We start from the raw sequence: 17,689 nt of genomic DNA on the forward strand, positions 1-17,689 counted from the left end.
TTTTTTCTTTATTTTTTTATATACAACATTTTTTATTTTTTTTTCGAAAAACAACTGCAAAAATTTTAAGAACATGTTTTTAAAGACTGATGATATGATAAATAATGAAAATTATCATCGTATTGTCATATTATAGAATGTGTCTTCATTTCCCACAAATTATATATTTACCACTTCTGGTTTTTACTCTCTGTGGTAGAAAACTGTTAACTTCCATAGTCATGCAAAGTACAAAATAATTTTTTTCTTCTTTTGGGTATGAAAGAAAACTAATGTACAATATGGGTATTATGTGAAACTGAAGAATAGTTAAAAATTTTAGTAGAAAAGAAAATAATAAGATTAGATTGTTGTATACATACATATATATGGGTCAGAGAACGAAACACATTATCAAAAAACCCTATTGTCAATTTAATCAAAGCTAAAATATGGGCATTACTATAGGATTGTTCCTGTAAGTTGTGGACGTATAAGATGCTCCATATGTTGAAGTAGGTAGTCCAGGCATTTCTTTGTAAGTGGGTTGTCCCTATGTTTGACAAAATCAGTTGCCATGTGCTTTTGATTACTATATGGTTCCCACACTCTTTATTGCCAATACAAATATCTCTCTCTTTCTGCTTTTTTTTTTTTTTTTTTACTTTTTTTAAAAAAAAAAAGAACACACACTCAATCCCTTCCATGATTCTGTCTGCAGATCTAGACTGAAGAAACTCTCTAATTTGTTTTGTTTGTACCCTCTTTAACGTTTAAACAAATATAACACCAAACCTCGTATCTCCCCATTTCATTGTTCTTCATTGGGTTTTAATGGGGAAAACCTTTAGTTTTCTTTTCAGCCTTTGTGATTGGTTCCTCTGCTCCCCTTGATGGGGATTCTTCTCTTTCCCCATGAAATTTTAAACAAATTTCTTTGGGGTTGGAGCTCTCTCTCTCTCTCTCTCTCTCTCTAGTCTCCCCTCTATGCTTGTACATATGGGGTTTCTTGCTTTTGCCTCCTCAGTAGCATGTAACCCATCAATCTCCCAGTTTCGATCTCCGGGCCTGATTCTTCAGACGAGATTATATACGCAGAGTATGTCTTGTATGCTTCCCTGTTTCATGTCATCTTATCCCAACTGTACCACTGTGGTGAACGAGCTTTTCAATGCTTTCCTTTTTGGATTTTGAAGCAAGATAGGCATAGATGTTTAATTTTTTCGTCTGTTAGGATTATGGAATCTGGAAATAGGTATCACTCAGTTGATGAGTTCAAATTAGATGCCAGATGGCTAATTGATCCCAAGCATCTCTTTGTTGGCCCAAGAATTGGAGAGGGTGCCCATGCCAAAGTCTACGAAGGAAAGTAAGTCTGCAACTTCTCTTTCCTTAAATTTATATTTTTCGTTCTTTGTTGGTCTCTGTAAGTTGAAATTTAGCTGAGACTATATGTTTTTCAGATTAAGGAATTGGGTTCCCTGTTGATAGATTGAGAAATCCATCTTCCTATTAAGTTATCAGTAATTGGTTGGTCTAATGCATTTTTCTTTATGTTGATTCAGAATCTTCCCATGTTATGTTTCCCGGGATTTTTTTTGACAATTGAATCTGTTTTGCATTTGATTGTTGGGGATAAATTTGGTTTTAGCTCTTTCGCAAGAAATTAGTAGTTTCCTGCTCTGGTGGGTTTACAGTTTGGTGTTGTCTCAGTGGTTTGCTTTTCTTTTTGCCTTTGTTTGCTTAAGGTATAAAAACCAGACTGTTGCAATCAAAATTGTCCACAATGGAGAAACTCCAGAAGAAATCGCCAAGAGAGAAGCACGGTTTGCAAGAGAGGTTTCCATGTTATCTCGAGTTCAACATAAAAACTTAGTCAAGGTTTTATTTTGATCTCAAGATTAGTGGGCTAGCTGTATTTGGAAACTATTGTAAATTTTATCTGTAATTAACACTTAAATGTTGTAAATGTTGAATCCTTTGTGTTTCAACAGTTTATAGGTGCCTGCAAAGAACCTGCTATGGTGATAGTGACTGAGCTTTTGCTGGCAGGAACATTGAGGAAATATTTGTTGAACATGAGGCCGAGGTGCTTAGATACTGGTGTTGCTGTTGGTTTTGCCCTTGACATTGCTCGTGCTATGGAATGTTTACACTCTCATGGCATCATACACCGAGATCTCAAACCTGGTAATCTTTTGTATCCTTTCTCTCTGGTGCTTTTAAGGTGTAATTTGGTAGGAGAAGGTTTAGAATTTGTAAAATGACACTTTTTATGGTAGCTCATGTTTGTCCCTGTATTCTATTGGTTATATTGGAAAACATCAAATTTTCATACTATTTCTTACTATCTACTGTTTCAAACATTGCCTGGGTATATTGTAGGGTGCCAAAACAGGGCAGTTTATCGATATAAGGGTTTTCATTATTTAGCCTTCATCTCTTAGAAGTGTTGTTGTCGGGTTATTCAGTCATTACTATAAAGTCAATATTGGCTTTTGAGAAAGGCCCAAGGCTACGTATCTCATATCTGGACATGTATATTGTTGTGTCTGAAGTGAGGTAGGTAGGTAGTGAATCTTTGAACCTTTATTCACATAATTAAAAAAAAAAACTTTATTTACCACCAATATGATAGTTTAATAGTTAAAATTCTAACAATTTATTTGAAGGCCACAAGTTTGAAATTTATTAAAAACGTAGAACTCATTATTTTGTGAATGTATTATGAACTGACGGTAATGAATTTATAATGTTTAATTCAACAAGCCTATGACTTAACTCGTTAGTGTATTTGTAGAACTGTTGTGATTAAATTAAATTTTATCATAACAAACTAATATGATTTTGGTGAAAGTAACATTCTGCAACTACATATCCTTAACGGAGGTATCCACAATGGTTTAATATTCCATCTAGCTTTTTCTATTTTTTCTTTTACAAAAACAGACTTTATTTAACATGGTAAAAATGTAAAAAGAGTAATTCATTTTTTGTGGAGGGGAATAATTGTAGTTCATGACTGTTTGTCGTCTGGTTTCTTAAATCAGTTTCTTCTGCATCACAGCCAAATGCTGTCAGCATTTGGCTACAGGACAATAACATTAGGGACAGATTGAAAATTTCTTGGCAAGCATTAGCAGTTTAGGGCCTTGATGACTGCTTGATGAAGCAACTCTACATGGCTAGAAAGAGTATATTGCTTCAATGATTAACTATAATCCTGATGGTTCCTTAATGTCTCACATGCATCAACTTTGTTTACAATAGAGATCTTATATGATTTTCTCTGTGAGTGTCTCTTAGAATGTTAACAATGCTCCTTAAACTGAAGGTTGATGCCTAATTTGTGCATGCTTGTCTACAAGCATCACACGAGGAGAATTTGGTTGCTTTGAGTGGTTTCTTGATTTGAATTGTTTTCTTCGCAGAGAACTTGCTCTTGACAGCAGACCGCAAGACAGTAAAACTAGCAGACTTTGGCTTAGCTAGAGAAGAATCATTAACAGAAATGATGACTGCTGAAACGGGAACTTACCGATGGATGGCACCAGAGGTACTTCCTTAAAGAATACCTCATAGTTTATTCTTTTTCTTATTTCATCCTTGACTGTCTTTCTATAATTTTCTCAATCTCTATCTTAATATCCTCTTGACAAAAGTAGTGCTTAATTGCAATGGCTATATGTTGCCAGTTGTACAGTACTGTTACATTAAGGCAGGGAGAGAAGAAGCACTACAACCATAAGGTGGATGCCTACAGCTTTGCTATTGTTCTGTGGGAGCTTTTACATAACAAATTGCCATTTGAAGGCATGTCAAATCTTCAGGCAGCATATGCAGCTGCTTTCAAAGTAGGAGCCTTTGCCTTCTGAGAATCAATCAGAACAATTTACTTCTAGAAAATCAATCTAGTACGCTAAATTTAGCTGATAATTTTGAACTTTTTTAATTTTGCTTTTTCAGAATGTAAGGCCTAGCGCTGAAAACTTACCAGAGGAACTGGTAATTATTCTGACTTCATGCTGGAAGGAGGATCCGAATGACCGGCCTAATTTTAGTCAAATAATCCAGATGCTTCTTAATTATCTTTCTACAGTTGCTCCCCCTAAACCCATGATTCCTCCCCAAATTTTTACTTCAGAAAATACAGTCTTTCCACCGGAATCTCCAGGTACAAGCTCTTTGATGGCAGCACACCATGACTCGGGGGAAACTACCAAAGGAAAGATGGAAGACAAGCCGAAGTCTTTCTTTTTCTGCTTTAGCCAGTGTTATTAACCCATTATCGACAACTGAAATGATAAATATGAACATAATTGCCCTTTCTCGGGGTCAAAACTAGCTGAAGGAAGCTCAGTAAACTAGGATTCAACTCTAGTGATTACATTTTGATAACACCACAAATTTCAAGTGAATAATCTACATTTCAATTAAGGTCAGTTAGATAAAATATTTGCAGCGTATCTATCCACCAATGCTGTTGAATATTCCCACTTTTACTTTTTTTTTTCTTTGACTTTGTTAGATAAAGTCTCTGCTCATACTTAAAACGACATGAATGGAAGTTATGCTCACTTTAACTATAACACCCCTGTTCCATTTTCCATCGCTAGCAAGATCTTGAATTAGCACTGCCCAAGAAAAGACTCTTTTCAAAAACTTCAATTGCATTCTCTATCAACCAAAATTTTCCATAAAAATCCAAGTACTCCCAAGGGAAATCATGAATTTCATCCTCTTCTTGTTTATAGCTGTTAATCCACTTCCGAGGACACCACAACAAACCATACTAACCTCCTTTGAATCTACATTAGTTACTTGATCTCATTGAAATACTGAGTTCCTCTATATATCGACTTGTTTGGCTATAATCTGAAATCACGGCATTCCATCCAATTTGGTCAAAGAATTTTCTCGCGGTATCCAAACACTGCCCACAATTGGCCATACATATCAACGAGGGAAGTCATTGAAGTAAGATTTCGCAGAAGCCCATTTTCCTCCACACATTCACAAATCCATTACCGATTCGGTGTTAGCCAATCTTCCACATGCAATCAACAAACTGAATCAAACTCAAACACAATTCAAGCACATCATGAAACAGTCCACTCTTGCAATAACTCGAAAACGTTCCATTCCACGCTTTTAGACATTCCGTCAAATACTCAACGGGTACCTGGAGTTTCCCATAGTTAGCATATGTATGCAGTAAACTGTTTGCCAACAAACCCACTAGACGCAATACCCAAATTTTAAAACCCGCGCGAGCACGGATCTGTTTACCTTTGTTCAAATATCTTAGCCTAGAGCCAGCCTTCAGGATACGGAGAAAGTGAATTCATCATGTTGATCCGGATTTTCATGCATCCTTTTGAACAAGAAGATAGCCCTTATGAGGGGATTGCTCGAGCGCGAAACCTCTAATCATAACACTGTAACATGAGGAATGAAGTTGATGGATTTCATGAAAAATTTAGAGTACGTGTTCCGTGGTAGCAATTTGGAAGCGGAGGAGGAGAGCACCATCGAGAAAATAACGGCGATCGCAGGATTTGACAGTGGGGCAGTGGTTATGGAGATTTTGGTTTTCGCGCGAAAAGAGGGTCGAGTCAAGATCATCTTTTAAAAGCCCATTGGCTGTTTAATTAGAAGAATTATTGTTAATTGATCAAATATATAAAATCGAAACTGCTTCGTTTTACATAACTTTTTTTTCAAAAGAATTTTCCCTTGTCCTTTTCTTTTTAAAAACAATTTTTAAATGCCTTTTAATATATATTAGCAATAATAAAAAATTAGTCAACTTGGATTTTAATACATAGAAAACAGGTATTTACTTTGGTGTTAATTATAAAATCTATGTTAGATAATTATACAAAATGTACTGAGAGTAATAAAAAAAAAAAAAATTATGTTTGGTCGGACTTTAGCTTAAAATTTTAATTTTATTTGATAAAAATAATTATATAATATAAATAATAATATCTTAATTTCATGGACAACACAAATTATAAGTTATGTAATTTTTTCTATTATTAATATTTCTGAGATTAAAATTAAAATTAAATTTAAAAGACAAGATATCTTTGAAGATTAAAAGAATATATATTAAAATATTGTTTAAACAAGTGCGATTCTTTTACACTTAAATTTAAAGGTGGGAGATAATGAATGCATGATAACATTCCTTAAGTGATCTTGTTGTTTACTCTTTATAAAATTTTGTGGGTTCGGAATATATAAAAACCGAGATGAAATTGTTGGCGTTTTGCATCTCATTTTTTGGCACTTTGAGGACCCAAAAAAATTGGGACTCACTATCTGTGTAAAAAGCAAAAACGAGAAAGATGATTCCAATATTCATTACGCCAGAAGGTATCAACTTTAAACGGAGCCTTTCTCCATTCTATACCATCCTTCATAAAGATATGGAGAATTTGATTCACCATTATTGGTTCAAGAATAAAAAATGAGATGTCTATAAAATTCACCTTCCATCTCTTCTTACATCTAACATTTTCAAAGCAAAGGCTCCAATATGGCTAGCGGCTATTACTCTCACCAAGGTTGGAACACCACATCCAACGACTACCACGCCCATCTCGAGAGATTAGAAAGATCTCCTACTGTCATCCATTACCCCAATGTTCACAGAGCTTTCAAAAACAATTTCTCTCGCGAGGAACAAGACGAAGAGCAGCACAAACCCAGTAACAAACCTGGGAAGAAGGTTCAGATATCTGAGTATGTTGAGAGGATTGAAGAGGGTAGAGATGGAAACTATGAGGTTCACCAGGAAAGTATTGATGTCCAAGCTGAGAGTTTCATCAGGCAGAAACACAAGGGATTTGAGTTGTGCAAATGGAAGACCTTTAAATTTCAGTGATCAACTAAATTACTTGTACCTTTCTGAATCATCTACAGGCCATAATACTCTTCCCCAACCCACCATGCTTAAAATAAAATATGCCTGTCTTACTCTCCCCCTGTTTCAATCATGTAGCTTGGAATATTCAACTATCAAATGAATAAATTAGTTTTCTACTAATATATTATCACTTGCTAACATACACATACTGACCAAGAGATGCTTTCAACAAAGTGATCTTTATATACATCTATATATATATATATATATATATATTGCCGGCTCAAAGCAAAAATTCACTTTGCAGGCATTTTATTCCTAAAGAAATTTGCAGGTTCACTTCTGATTTCCCTTATCTCGTTCTGTCATGAAAACGTTTGTGTATCATGCAATGACTGTAAGTTTCTAATTAACTATATTTAGTCTCACCCGGGAACATCAGTCTCATTGAATCTCCTGGAAGATAAACGATTAAACAAATTCCTAAGACTATTCTTACTTTCCTTTCGCCTCCTGTGGACTCGACTAGTATTTTCATCATCTTCATCTCCAACCCTCGCTAAAGTATTTTCAAGCACCAATCCAGTCTCCAACCTTTTTGCGACGCTCACAATCTCATACGAATCCCATAGCGACTGCGCAAAATCCCACCGTGCATTACTACTTGCATTGGCCGGAGACTTGTTCCTGGCTTCTAGCTTGAATCTGGATGGTTTACCTCCAAAATTTCGTCGGTGAGCATCGAATTCGTTGCTAGGTTTAGAGCTGCCAGAGCGCGCATACCAAGCCTGTGCGACAGCCTTGGTTATCTCCTGCTTTCGCCTATCGTCATCTTCAATCTCCACTTTCTTCTTCATGGTTGTTTCACCTCTGAGAAACTGGTGGAGCTGCCATGGTTGTTGTTTGGGTAAACCTAGATTCTTGCAGAAGTAGAGATGAGCTGCTGTAGATGTCTGCTATCTTCTTTTGTTAACGTCTCGTTTCCATGGCTGTGAATATTTTGATGATTGAGAGTGTATGGGCCATAGTGATCTATGATACAGACAACTTTCTCCATCTTCAATCTAAGAGCTTCTGTGTGGTGTGGATGTCAACTATTTTATCTTTTCAGTGCTTAATTCAAAATTTACATTATTTTTTCATTTAATCCTTAAACAATATTTCATTATTATAAAAAATTATAATTATTTTATGTATATCACATAATTAATAAATTTAAAACTTTATTTAAGAAATTATCTATTAAAATATTAGAATAAGTTAATATAAAATATAAAATATTCATTATCCTTATTTAAAAAAAATTAAATTCCATTTTAGTTATACACGTATATACTTTTATATAATTTAATTTTTTTAATCTGTAAATATATATATATATATATGTATGTATATTGAAAAGGACAAAGAAGATATTAAGAAAGTTGATCTTTAAATTGGAGACCGACAAAAATTCAAAAAAGAACAAGTCTGCACGTGTTTACGTAACTATGCTCTGTTGTAAGAAGAGCAAATATTATTTCCCGCTCAACTTCAAAAATTCCCCAAATTCATTTGATTTTTGGTAAAAGAATCCCTAAGTTCCCAATTTCCCAAAATCTCACTTCGATCCTCCTCCATCGCCATCTTCTCTGGTTTCCAAACGTAATTCCTAACTCCCCAAATCCAACTCTCTTCAAAACCCAAACGTAATGATTACTCCCATGGACATCTCCATTCGAAATCCAATCGACAGTGAGATATCAGAGAAAAACCGCGTCGCAGAACCCAGCCCAGCTCCTATCCTCCCCCAAGACAAAATCCTCGTCTCTGGTATGTACAGGTTGAAATTAACTTGTCATTACTTCTCAGCTTCACAGTTTTTACATCTTTTCAGTCATTCTCTTGTTTTTCTGTGTTTTCCAGTTGAAGTCTGCTTAAAACCCTCCAGCACAGCTCGACAAGAAGATGTCCGAGTAGCCGTTGAGCAGTACGAACAAACTAAATATGAATAAATACTTATGGTTGTTTAATTTTGGTGCTGATCATCTTTCAGATTGTTGCCAAGCAACAAAATAAGTATCTTTTCTTTCGTTGGTTGGGGGTGCAGAATGCTTGAGAAGCGAAGCTTGAGCTATGTAGATGGGCCCGTTCCGGTGCCTGCTGATGATATATTTCTCGTGCAAAATGTACAGAGGATTCGAATTTGTGATACGGGTATTTTCTCTTGACCATGACGATCTATCTAATTAATTGAGTTTTTCATTATGGGATTTGATAGAAATGGTAATTTCATTTTTCCTTTTTGAGTGAGTTAGGAAAAAGATAAGTTTATATTTTAGTCTTGACTCTAATGCTTAAGTTGTTGTTTGATAGATGAGTGGGTGAAGAATCATGACATTCTCTTGTTTTGGCAAGTCAAACCTGTCGTCCATGTCTTTCAGGTAACTGAACTATGATATCCATCTGCTGATTATATAGGTTAGACATAGCATTCTTTGTTTCTTCACACTGTTGCTTATCTCCATGCATTTTTTAGCTTATTTGGAGCATGTTTTCGCGGTCTATATCTATGACACAGTAAGGTCGTTTCATGTACAATGTAGAACCTTTTTTTTTTTATAAAAAAAAAGATTTGTGTTGCCTTAAGGATTTTTAACTATCATTTCTTTTGGTGGATTTGTTCAATTTTGAGTGTTGTATGGATGTTGCCTTGGCAGCTTAATGAGGAAGGACCATGTGAGGAATTAGGTGGGGATGGACAACTATCTAGCTTTAATGAGTGGATTCTCCCAGCAAAGGAATTTGATGGCATGTGGGAAAGGTATGAATGCTACTACTTTTTTTTTTTTTCTCTAATAGATACTAATCTAGTAAGATGTGCATGGAATTGTCTTTTTTACAGTTTAATATATGAATCTGGACTCAAGCAGAGGTTGTTGCGGTATGCTTCAAGTGCATTGCTTTTTACAGAGAAAGGTGTTGATCCATTTCTAGTCTCATGGAACCGGTAAAGAACATTTAATTGATATCTTATTTGCTTAAAAGTAGCCATTATGTGGAAAGAAAGATTTGGAAAAGGTTTATGAAAGTGAATAATATTGTTATTTTGGTAAAACTCCTGTTACTGATTGTCGTCTATTTCTGTAAGCTAGCTTGACTGCGAATTCGTGAACTTCTGATCATGTCCACTTATTGTTTTTTCAATTTCCCTTTTCTTATTAGCTCTGTAATAGGTCTACATAATACAGATGATATACTGATTATATTATTGATGGACCTACACAAGTAGTCTAACTGTCTCTTGTCTGATTCTGTATGCATCTATAGCATTATCCTTTTACATGGACCTCCAGGGACCGGGAAAACATCTTTGTGTAAAGCATTAGCTCAAAAATTATCAATTCGATTAAACTCCAGGTTCTGCTAATTCTTTTCAATTATAATACATTTGTTCAAGTAGACTATTTCTACTGTATCACGTGATTGACTTTCTAGTTGCTTTTTGTTTTCTGGTTTACACTTCCTGGATCAGATACCCTCAATGCCAATTGGTTGAAGTTAATGCACACTCTTTATTCAGTAAATGGTTCTCTGAAAGTGGCAAGTTGGTAAGTTGAAAAATAGTTTTGTTGTTCATGTTTTTCTATCTATGTAATTTTGTTTTGACATTCTTTTTTATTTTCTGCTACTTTTACTTCGTTCAAGAAATTGGGTTTAAGTCCATTTACCAGTTTGTTTTCTTTTGGAGAGAAAAGCATGATCACACTTGTTTATTGTAAAAGTCTAAGATGATGAGCAATCTGCTGCTTACTGGTTTTTTCTCCCTGGTGTCATGATCTTATTAGTTCCAAGGGAAATGTTGACTTACTGTCTGAACCATCTAAGCATCCATTGCATTGTGAATTATGTTGTGAAGAATACTAGTGAATGACTTGTGAATCTGGTCATGTGGTCAGTCATTGATTCTTAATTACACTTTGAGGCTGTCCCATTGCCTTGGCTCTGTGAGGATGCTGCTCCTTTGTGGGGCATCCTTGTATGGTTTTGATTCTGCTTGCTTAGCTTCACTTTACTACTCAGGCAGTTGGACATAACAAAAAACACAAGGATGATTTTGAATGTATTACTTGTCAATTGTGCCATATTGTCTACCTGCTTGTCCTGGACAATTTAACTTTGTCAGTTTCGACCTGATATGCATTAGGACAAACATAATGTTAACAGTTAAACTAAGGATATGTGGCTGATGGTTCTCATTAAGATATACTTCCTTGTATGGGTTTGATTCTGCTTGCTTAGCTTCACTTTACTACTCAGGCAGTTGAGCATAACAGAAAAACACAAGGATTTTTTAATGTATTACTTGTCAAACGTGCCATATTGTCTATCTGCTTGTCCTGAACAATTTAACTTGTGTCAGCTTTCGACATGATATGCATTAGGACAAACATAACGTTAACAGCTAAACCTAGTATATGTGGCTGATGGTTCTCACTAAGATATATTTTGTTTTTAGGTTGCAAAGCTTTTCCAAAAGATTCAAGAAATGGTAGAGGAAGAAAACAATCTGGTATTTGTTTTGATTGGTGAGGTTTATCTTTACCAGATTTTGCATTTACAGTCAATCTTCTTCCTCCTGGTCAATAATTGTTTGGGATACGATCTTGTCTTGCTGTAGATGAAGTTGAAAGCCTTGCTGCTGCTCGAAAGGCTGCTCTATCTGGTTCTGAACCTTCAGATTCAATCCGGGTATTCTATTGTTCAACCTTTGGCAACCCACTTCTGTCCTTTTACTTCCACAATTACATAAATATCTTAGTTTTTTTTTTTCTTCTGGTGGACCATGTTGGCTTAATGTCTGATGTACTTCGAAACATGTGTCTTAGGTTGTGAATGCACTGCTAACGCAGCTAGACAAATTGAAATCATCACCAAATGTGATCATCCTTACAACATCAAATATAACAGCTGCAATTGGTAAGCCAACCTGAAATCCTTGTTTTCCATTGGCTTCCATCATGGACCTTGGGATGGCAATTTCTCAGTCTGATTATAAATCTGATGTCAGAGTCCATTTTCTTCAAAGCTTTTTATTCAGTCATTTTCTAGTTTCTCATTTTAGTATTGTTATGTTTGCGTTACCTATATTTCTTCTGCAGGTAATTAATCAAGTTTTAGAGATTTTTACCTATTTTAATAATCTTTGGGTGGCAGATATTGCATTTGTTGATCGAGCTGATATCAAAGCTTATGTTGGTCCTCCAACTCTTCAAGCTCGTTATGAAATTTTAAGATCTTGCTTGCAAGAACTAGTACGAACAGAAATTATATCAAATTTCCAGGTTCCAGTAGCTCTTTTATCATCTGTGTCATTTTGATGGTTTTTACCTTTGTTTAAATTTTGGTGAAGGAGAAGTTATAAGCTCTTTACAATCTTAGAAAAATTTGATGAGGAATGATAATTGTGGAGTTTGAGGTAATATAAGCTAGCTAGTTAATAATCTCTCTAAATAACTTAATGATGACTGAGTAAATATTTAAAACATTCTCAAACTAATATTACTATTAACTTCGTACTATCAAACATTTCAAGAGTTTATTTGTTAATCTATGCACGGTGGCACGATATTGAAGAGTTTATCAATCTGTAGCTTATAAATTTCAAAATTAAGGCAACGACCTTATGTCTCCTTTATTCGGTTCTTCTACTAGGCACTAGGTGACAAAATTTATGGGATGACTAACTATGTGACGGTTCTTTTAGGACTCCAACACGCTTCTCATTCCAAATTTTGTTACTTTAAAAGAGAAACTGAATACATCTGAGATTCAGGAAGATCAGTCACAGCTTCATTTTTTTAAACAATTCCTGGAAGCAGCAGAGACATGTGAGGTAAGATATAAATATAGTTCAATTTTCATAGTCAGTTTTTGTTACTGAAAATTAAGAAAGGAAAACATTGCTTTTAATATTCTTATCTCGAACTGTTTTCTCATAACCTGCATAGGGCTTGAGTGGAAGATCACTAAGAAAACTACCATTTTTGGCACATGCGGCTCTCACCAATCCTTACAGCTGTGATCCTTGCAAATTTTTGAGCACAATGATAGATACAATAAAAAGAGGGCAGTCTGAACTCTGTGATTGAACAAGTTTTTACTCACTAACGCTCACTGTGTAATGTGAAGAGGACATACATTTGTGTTAAGGCTATTACACTTGTCTTGTAAATGTGATCTCCATTTTGCATTGAGAAATTTGGTCATAGCATGAGATGATTAGTGATATATAAATTACTAGGACAGAAATATGGAGATTTGTCTGCCGTCAGTTATTCATACATAGAAGCATAGAAATCCAGGAATAATCCTGAACGTATACATGTGGAATTGAGTACAACCCTAGAAAAGATATGTTGTTACAGTACTTGGCATGAATAAAATTTTAGCTTAAACATCCGGAGATAACTTGTATGCGTTCTGTTTCTTAAAAAATTATTAGTTCAAATTTTTATCACATACAATTAAAATTTCAACCAAACTAAGCTCTACCTATAATCTATCATACCAGATGAGATCAAGATGTGCAACTATGCTCTAAAGTTTATAAAAAAATGTCAAAACAAATTTCTACAACAAGATAACGTATCCCCCCCCCCAAATTCACCCTCAAAGAAAGAGGAGAATTAGAAGTGAAGAAACAAGGAAAATAAAAATTAAAAAAAAAAAAACCTCATACAGGGTTATTGCCGCTGTTAGCAGCAGAGCCAAAAAGTTCACAGATTTTAGGATTTGTACGAATATGATGCGGGCACTTGAATAGAAGATCTTTGGCCTCATACTGTCTTCCTTCTTTCAAAAATGATTTTAGAACATGAAGATAGGCTGAAGATGATGGATATTCCTTTACACTCAATGCTTTCAAGAACTCCACTGCATCCTCCACGGTCCCAAACTTTGAAGTATATTGTATAAAAGGCTCAGGATAAGGAGGGTAATTTTGTTTCTTCATCAAAACAAGAAGACTCAAGGCTTCTTCGTATTTCCTTATCCCTAACAGCCTTTCTATAAGATTCTTAAAGGTAGCTTGCCAAGGTCTCAAATGAATTGTTTTCACCAATTCTAAAAGCAATTTGTATGCACCATCTACCCTTTTTTGACTAAGGAAACCATTTACCAACACATCCAATAAATCAGCATCCATACTGCAATTCTTTTCCACCATCCTTGCGAATTGAATTAAGGCCTTGTCAACTTCATTAGCAGCACAAAGTCCTTGAATCAAAATGGTCCAAGTCTTGATATCAGGAAGACATCCTTGTGCTTCCATGTCATCCAGCACTTTAAGGGCTTCTTCAAATCTCTTTGCCTTACAAAGTCCAAAAACCATTTGGCTATATGTAATATTGTCAGGCTCATGCCCTGCATTTTTCATCACCTTCATGATCTTCTCCGCCTCATTGAACCTGCCAGCACTTGTCAAAGACCGATGAATCGCATCATATATAGTCTTGGAAAGGGAATGCCCCATGGATTCATATTTCTTTGCAACTCTAAATACCAAATCCAAGTCTGGGTTTTCACCAACTGATATGCTGCGCAGAAGGATGCCGCAATCTTGGACTGAGGGCTTGTATGGACTATCCATCATAAGCTCATAAAGCTTCACTGCATCAACCATCATTCTGCATTTCTGAAACTGCCTCGAAATCTTTATATAGGTGTCTAAATCCATCTCATGTCCAGCAGTCTTCATTTCCTCAAAAACAGTCCAAAACTCTCTAATTGAATCATGCCTGGCCAGAACCCTTAAAATTGCATTGAATGTGATGGTATTGTGTTTATAACCTGAACACTGACCAATCCAATGGAAAAATTCAGTGGCTTTAGGTGGGTGATTTCTTAGCTCCTTCAAAATCCTTATCACAAAATTATCTGATAGACCTACTTTCATTTCCTCTAATTCTCTCTCCACCTCACTGCTCCATTCCTCCCGTAGAACAACATCAACCACCTTCTTGGCAACAGCATCCTTAGCATTATCTTTAAGCATCCTATCATAGAAATGCGCAAAAGCAACAGCATCACTGGCCAATTTCTCCTTCTTTAAAAAACCTATAGTCGTTGAATAGGTTTCCTCATCAATGTAAAACCCCTGTTCTTTCATTTTCCTAACAGTAACCCAAAAAAGCTTCATGGACCCTCCATGCAAAAAAATCCTAAGCATTAAGCTGTAGATTGAAGAGCTGGGAAGAAAGCCATTTTTCTCACAAACCCAATTGAAGAAAAGGGATGCCTTTTGTGGGGCTTTATCGAGTTTCCTCAAAACATAGATAACAGTTTCATAGTTAAATGTTGGAGTTGATTTCTTCAACTCCTGCTCTAACTCGTGGGACCAATCATTGTCCAAGACGAGTTGTACAACGGGGTTTGGTTTGGAGGAGAAGTAGAGTTTTTGATGGGTATGGATGGTATGAAAATGTTGGAATTGATTTGAGATTGACGGAGTAGTATAAGGACAGAGGTGAGACAAGTGAGTCACCTGAGTTGAGGATATACGGGCTGTGAGGAGTGATCGGAGGAGAGTGACGGAACCGGCGATTGCCTTGGAGCGATTCATGGCTGCGTTGGTGAGCGCGGAGACGGCGGAGGGTTTATCAGTGGGAAGGGACCTTAGAGATAACTGTTTATATTATTTTTAAAACTTGTAAAATTTTAAATAAATAAAAGTAAATTTAGTGTAAACTTAAATCATACTAATAAAATTATTTATTACTCATTCTTAAAGTTTCCCCTACAAGTCCTAATGACTATAACTTACATATAGTTTAAACGATTTTAATTAAGTTGAATCATAAAATTCTAAAGAAAACTTTATGTTTGAAAATCAAACTAAACTGTATAGTTTGTTATTAATTTTGAAAATTTCCTTACAATTCTTTATTACATTAATTTACTTATATAACTTAAATAATTTAAAACTGGATCGCCAAATTCTAAAAGAATAATTTCAAAATTAAAAAAAAAAATACTTTCACTTATGATAGCATAAACTAAAACAATTATTAAACAAAATAAAGTAACTTATTAATTTTGATTAATAACATAAATGTATTTCCACAATAACGATGTTATTTAAATTTTTAATTTAGCGTGAAAGACATGACTCAAGAAAGAGAAACAAACCATTAAAGATTAAAGACTATAAAAAAAAAAAAAACTGAAGAAATAATATAATACCCGAAATTAATTTGTAAAATTCAAAATTTATGTATAAAATTTAATTTTTAATTTTATAAATTATTATTTAATATAAAATTAAGAAAAAAATAGGTGGATGATGAAATTGAAAATAATTTTGAGAGAACTGAGTGAAAATTAGGGTTATGGAGGTATTTTTAAAAGAAAAATTAGAAATTAGGAGTCAAAACGTATTTAAAAAAAATGTGACACGTAGAACACTCAGTCAGTTGTCCCGACGAATCGGAGCGCGCCGCATGGCAAAGCACATTTACACAGTACCACGAGGGAGGCCACACTGGCGATCCGCGTGCCTGCAATCGGACAATCCAGATTTATTCCTACGCGCGTGAACGGTCCGGATCCGTTCCCTCCTCAAACGCGATCGGATGATCGCGATTAAATGCGATGAACGTCCCAAATTCACTTCCTATTTAAACGCAATCGGACGGTCCAGATCAAATCGCGATGAACGGTCCAGATTCACTTCTTATTTAAACGCGATCCGACGGTCCAGATCAAACGTGATGGACACTTCAAATTAAAATGAGACGGATATAAATACCCCTATTCACACTAAACCCTAACCTTAGCCGCCAGACCCTTCCCCCTCCCCCCCAACCCGCGGCCGGAGAAGAAGAGCTAGTCCCAGAAAGGGAGACGATCGCCGCCTATCGCCGCACCGGAGCCACTTCCAACCACTAAAAGAGGTAAAAACAATTTCATTCGTTCGAAATTATATTTTGAACACCCCCGGACCGACGGATGAGGCAGAAATCGCTGGTAAAGCCCGACAGCGTTGCCACAGAAAAAAATAAAAATCATTTTTGATGAGACCCTTTCCAATTCTCATTGTGTTTAATTTTTTCATCATTGTAATCATCATTTCTTTTTCTACAAGTTGACCGAAGCAAAACACCCAACCGCAAAAGTGAGCTGGCGGAGCTGCCGTACCAGAAAACTCCGCCACCAGTAAGCTTCAGTTTTTCGACTTTTTTCGGCCAACCAATGCCCTTTAACGTATTTTCTCGCAAGGATGGGTATAAAACCGGCCGAAATCAGCCGAAACTATCTGAAATTGGCCAAAACTGACCAAAAACGGCCAACCGAGGCAAACCGTCGCTGGAGCACGGCGGAGCTGCCATGCTAGAATTCTGAAATTGGCCAACAGAGATTTCTAACACTGGTTTTGGGTTTTTTTTTTTTTATATTTTTAGGTACTTGAAGTGTGTTTTAATCCCCAAAGGAAAATTCAAGAAACTTGAGGACCGCCAATAGATGTAGCTAAAAGTTTAGTACTTCGGACATTAATTTGAGTAAGAATCCTTCACTTTATTTCTGGTTATGGAATTGAAGCTTATTATAAATAATATGATAGTTTGCGTAATTTAGAAATATCGATAATTAAAGGTTACTAATTGAGCCGGAACTGGTTATTTATTGTTGTTTGCCATGTTTCACTGATTGATTGATTTTACACTTTGAATGCATAATAATACACTGGAATTGGAATGATAATTCGATTGTGTTTCCTTGATATATATATTGCTTGTTTTACGTGATTTCTAGTTAATTGAGAAATTGAAAATTAAAAATAAGCAAAAAATTGTTTAA

General features: G+C 35.4%; 5 protein-coding genes across 5 annotated transcripts; 3 read left to right on the forward strand and 2 right to left on the reverse strand.

Moving 5' to 3' along the window:
* The first annotated feature begins 649 nt into the window (after window positions 1-649).
* Window positions 650-4,432, forward strand: LOC110807876 (Protein kinase superfamily protein). The gene is made up of 7 exons (XM_088211006.1): window positions 650-1,078; window positions 1,214-1,348; window positions 1,728-1,860; window positions 1,974-2,169; window positions 3,411-3,535; window positions 3,675-3,833; window positions 3,946-4,432. The coding sequence occupies exons 2-7, from the start codon at window positions 1,218-1,220 to the stop codon at window positions 4,258-4,260; spliced, it is 1,059 nt and encodes a 352-aa protein (XP_088067132.1). The 5' UTR covers window positions 650-1,078; window positions 1,214-1,217; the 3' UTR covers window positions 4,261-4,432.
* A 1,954-nt stretch (window positions 4,433-6,386) lies between these two features.
* LOC148240090 (uncharacterized) lies at window positions 6,387-7,033 on the forward strand. The gene has a single exon (XM_088211007.1). It carries the CDS (start codon window positions 6,524-6,526, stop codon window positions 6,869-6,871), a length of 348 nt encoding a protein of 115 aa, XP_088067133.1. The 5' UTR covers window positions 6,387-6,523; the 3' UTR covers window positions 6,872-7,033.
* Window positions 7,034-7,136: 103 nt separating this feature from the next.
* Window positions 7,137-7,928, reverse strand: LOC110807874 (uncharacterized). The gene has a single exon (XM_022033172.2). The coding sequence runs from the start codon at window positions 7,708-7,710 to the stop codon at window positions 7,279-7,281; it is 432 nt and encodes a 143-aa protein (XP_021888864.2). The 5' UTR covers window positions 7,711-7,928; the 3' UTR covers window positions 7,137-7,278.
* Window positions 7,929-8,299: 371 nt separating this feature from the next.
* Window positions 8,300-13,292, forward strand: LOC110807862 (pachytene checkpoint-like protein). Its single transcript, XM_022033145.2, has 14 exons — window positions 8,300-8,665; window positions 8,759-8,822; window positions 8,943-9,049; window positions 9,209-9,276; window positions 9,553-9,656; window positions 9,738-9,842; window positions 10,163-10,252; window positions 10,368-10,443; window positions 11,352-11,421; window positions 11,514-11,584; window positions 11,722-11,812; window positions 12,050-12,177; window positions 12,600-12,728; window positions 12,844-13,292. The coding sequence occupies exons 1-14, from the start codon at window positions 8,545-8,547 to the stop codon at window positions 12,982-12,984; spliced, it is 1,365 nt and encodes a 454-aa protein (XP_021888837.1). The 5' UTR covers window positions 8,300-8,544; the 3' UTR covers window positions 12,985-13,292.
* A 126-nt stretch (window positions 13,293-13,418) lies between these two features.
* BIR6 (Pentatricopeptide repeat (PPR) superfamily protein) lies at window positions 13,419-15,534 on the reverse strand. The gene has a single exon (XM_022033177.2). It carries the CDS (start codon window positions 15,453-15,455, stop codon window positions 13,569-13,571), a length of 1,887 nt encoding a protein of 628 aa, XP_021888869.2. The 5' UTR covers window positions 15,456-15,534; the 3' UTR covers window positions 13,419-13,568.
* Between the last annotated feature and the right edge of the window lie 2,155 nt (window positions 15,535-17,689).

Source organism: Carica papaya, chromosome 9 (assembly GCF_054855325.1).
Source record: "Carica papaya isolate Zhongbai chromosome 9, ASM5485532v1, whole genome shotgun sequence".
In the NCBI taxonomy this organism is placed as follows: domain Eukaryota; kingdom Viridiplantae; phylum Streptophyta; class Magnoliopsida; order Brassicales; family Caricaceae; genus Carica; species Carica papaya.

Bases quoted from the DNA above. Each gene is read 5' to 3' on its own strand.
- LOC110807876 (XM_088211006.1), top strand. From the start codon at position 1,218: ATGGAATCTGGAAATAGGTATCACTCAGTTGATGAGTTCAAATTAGAT. The intron at 2,170-3,410 runs GTAATCTTTTGT...TTTTCTTCGCAG, and splicing joins ACACCGAGATCTCAAACCTG to AGAACTTGCTCTTGACAGCA. The intron at 3,834-3,945 runs GTAGGAGCCTTT...TTGCTTTTTCAG, and splicing joins CATATGCAGCTGCTTTCAAA to AATGTAAGGCCTAGCGCTGA.
- LOC148240090 (XM_088211007.1), top strand. From the start codon at position 6,524: ATGGCTAGCGGCTATTACTCTCACCAAGGTTGGAACACCACATCCAAC.
- LOC110807874 (XM_022033172.2), bottom strand. From the start codon at position 7,710: ATGAAGAAGAAAGTGGAGATTGAAGATGACGATAGGCGAAAGCAGGAG.
- LOC110807862 (XM_022033145.2), top strand. From the start codon at position 8,545: ATGATTACTCCCATGGACATCTCCATTCGAAATCCAATCGACAGTGAG. The intron at 8,666-8,758 runs GTATGTACAGGT...TGTGTTTTCCAG, and splicing joins AGACAAAATCCTCGTCTCTG to TTGAAGTCTGCTTAAAACCC. The intron at 9,050-9,208 runs GTATTTTCTCTT...GTTGTTTGATAG, and splicing joins GATTCGAATTTGTGATACGG to ATGAGTGGGTGAAGAATCAT.
- BIR6 (XM_022033177.2), bottom strand. From the start codon at position 15,455: ATGAATCGCTCCAAGGCAATCGCCGGTTCCGTCACTCTCCTCCGATCA.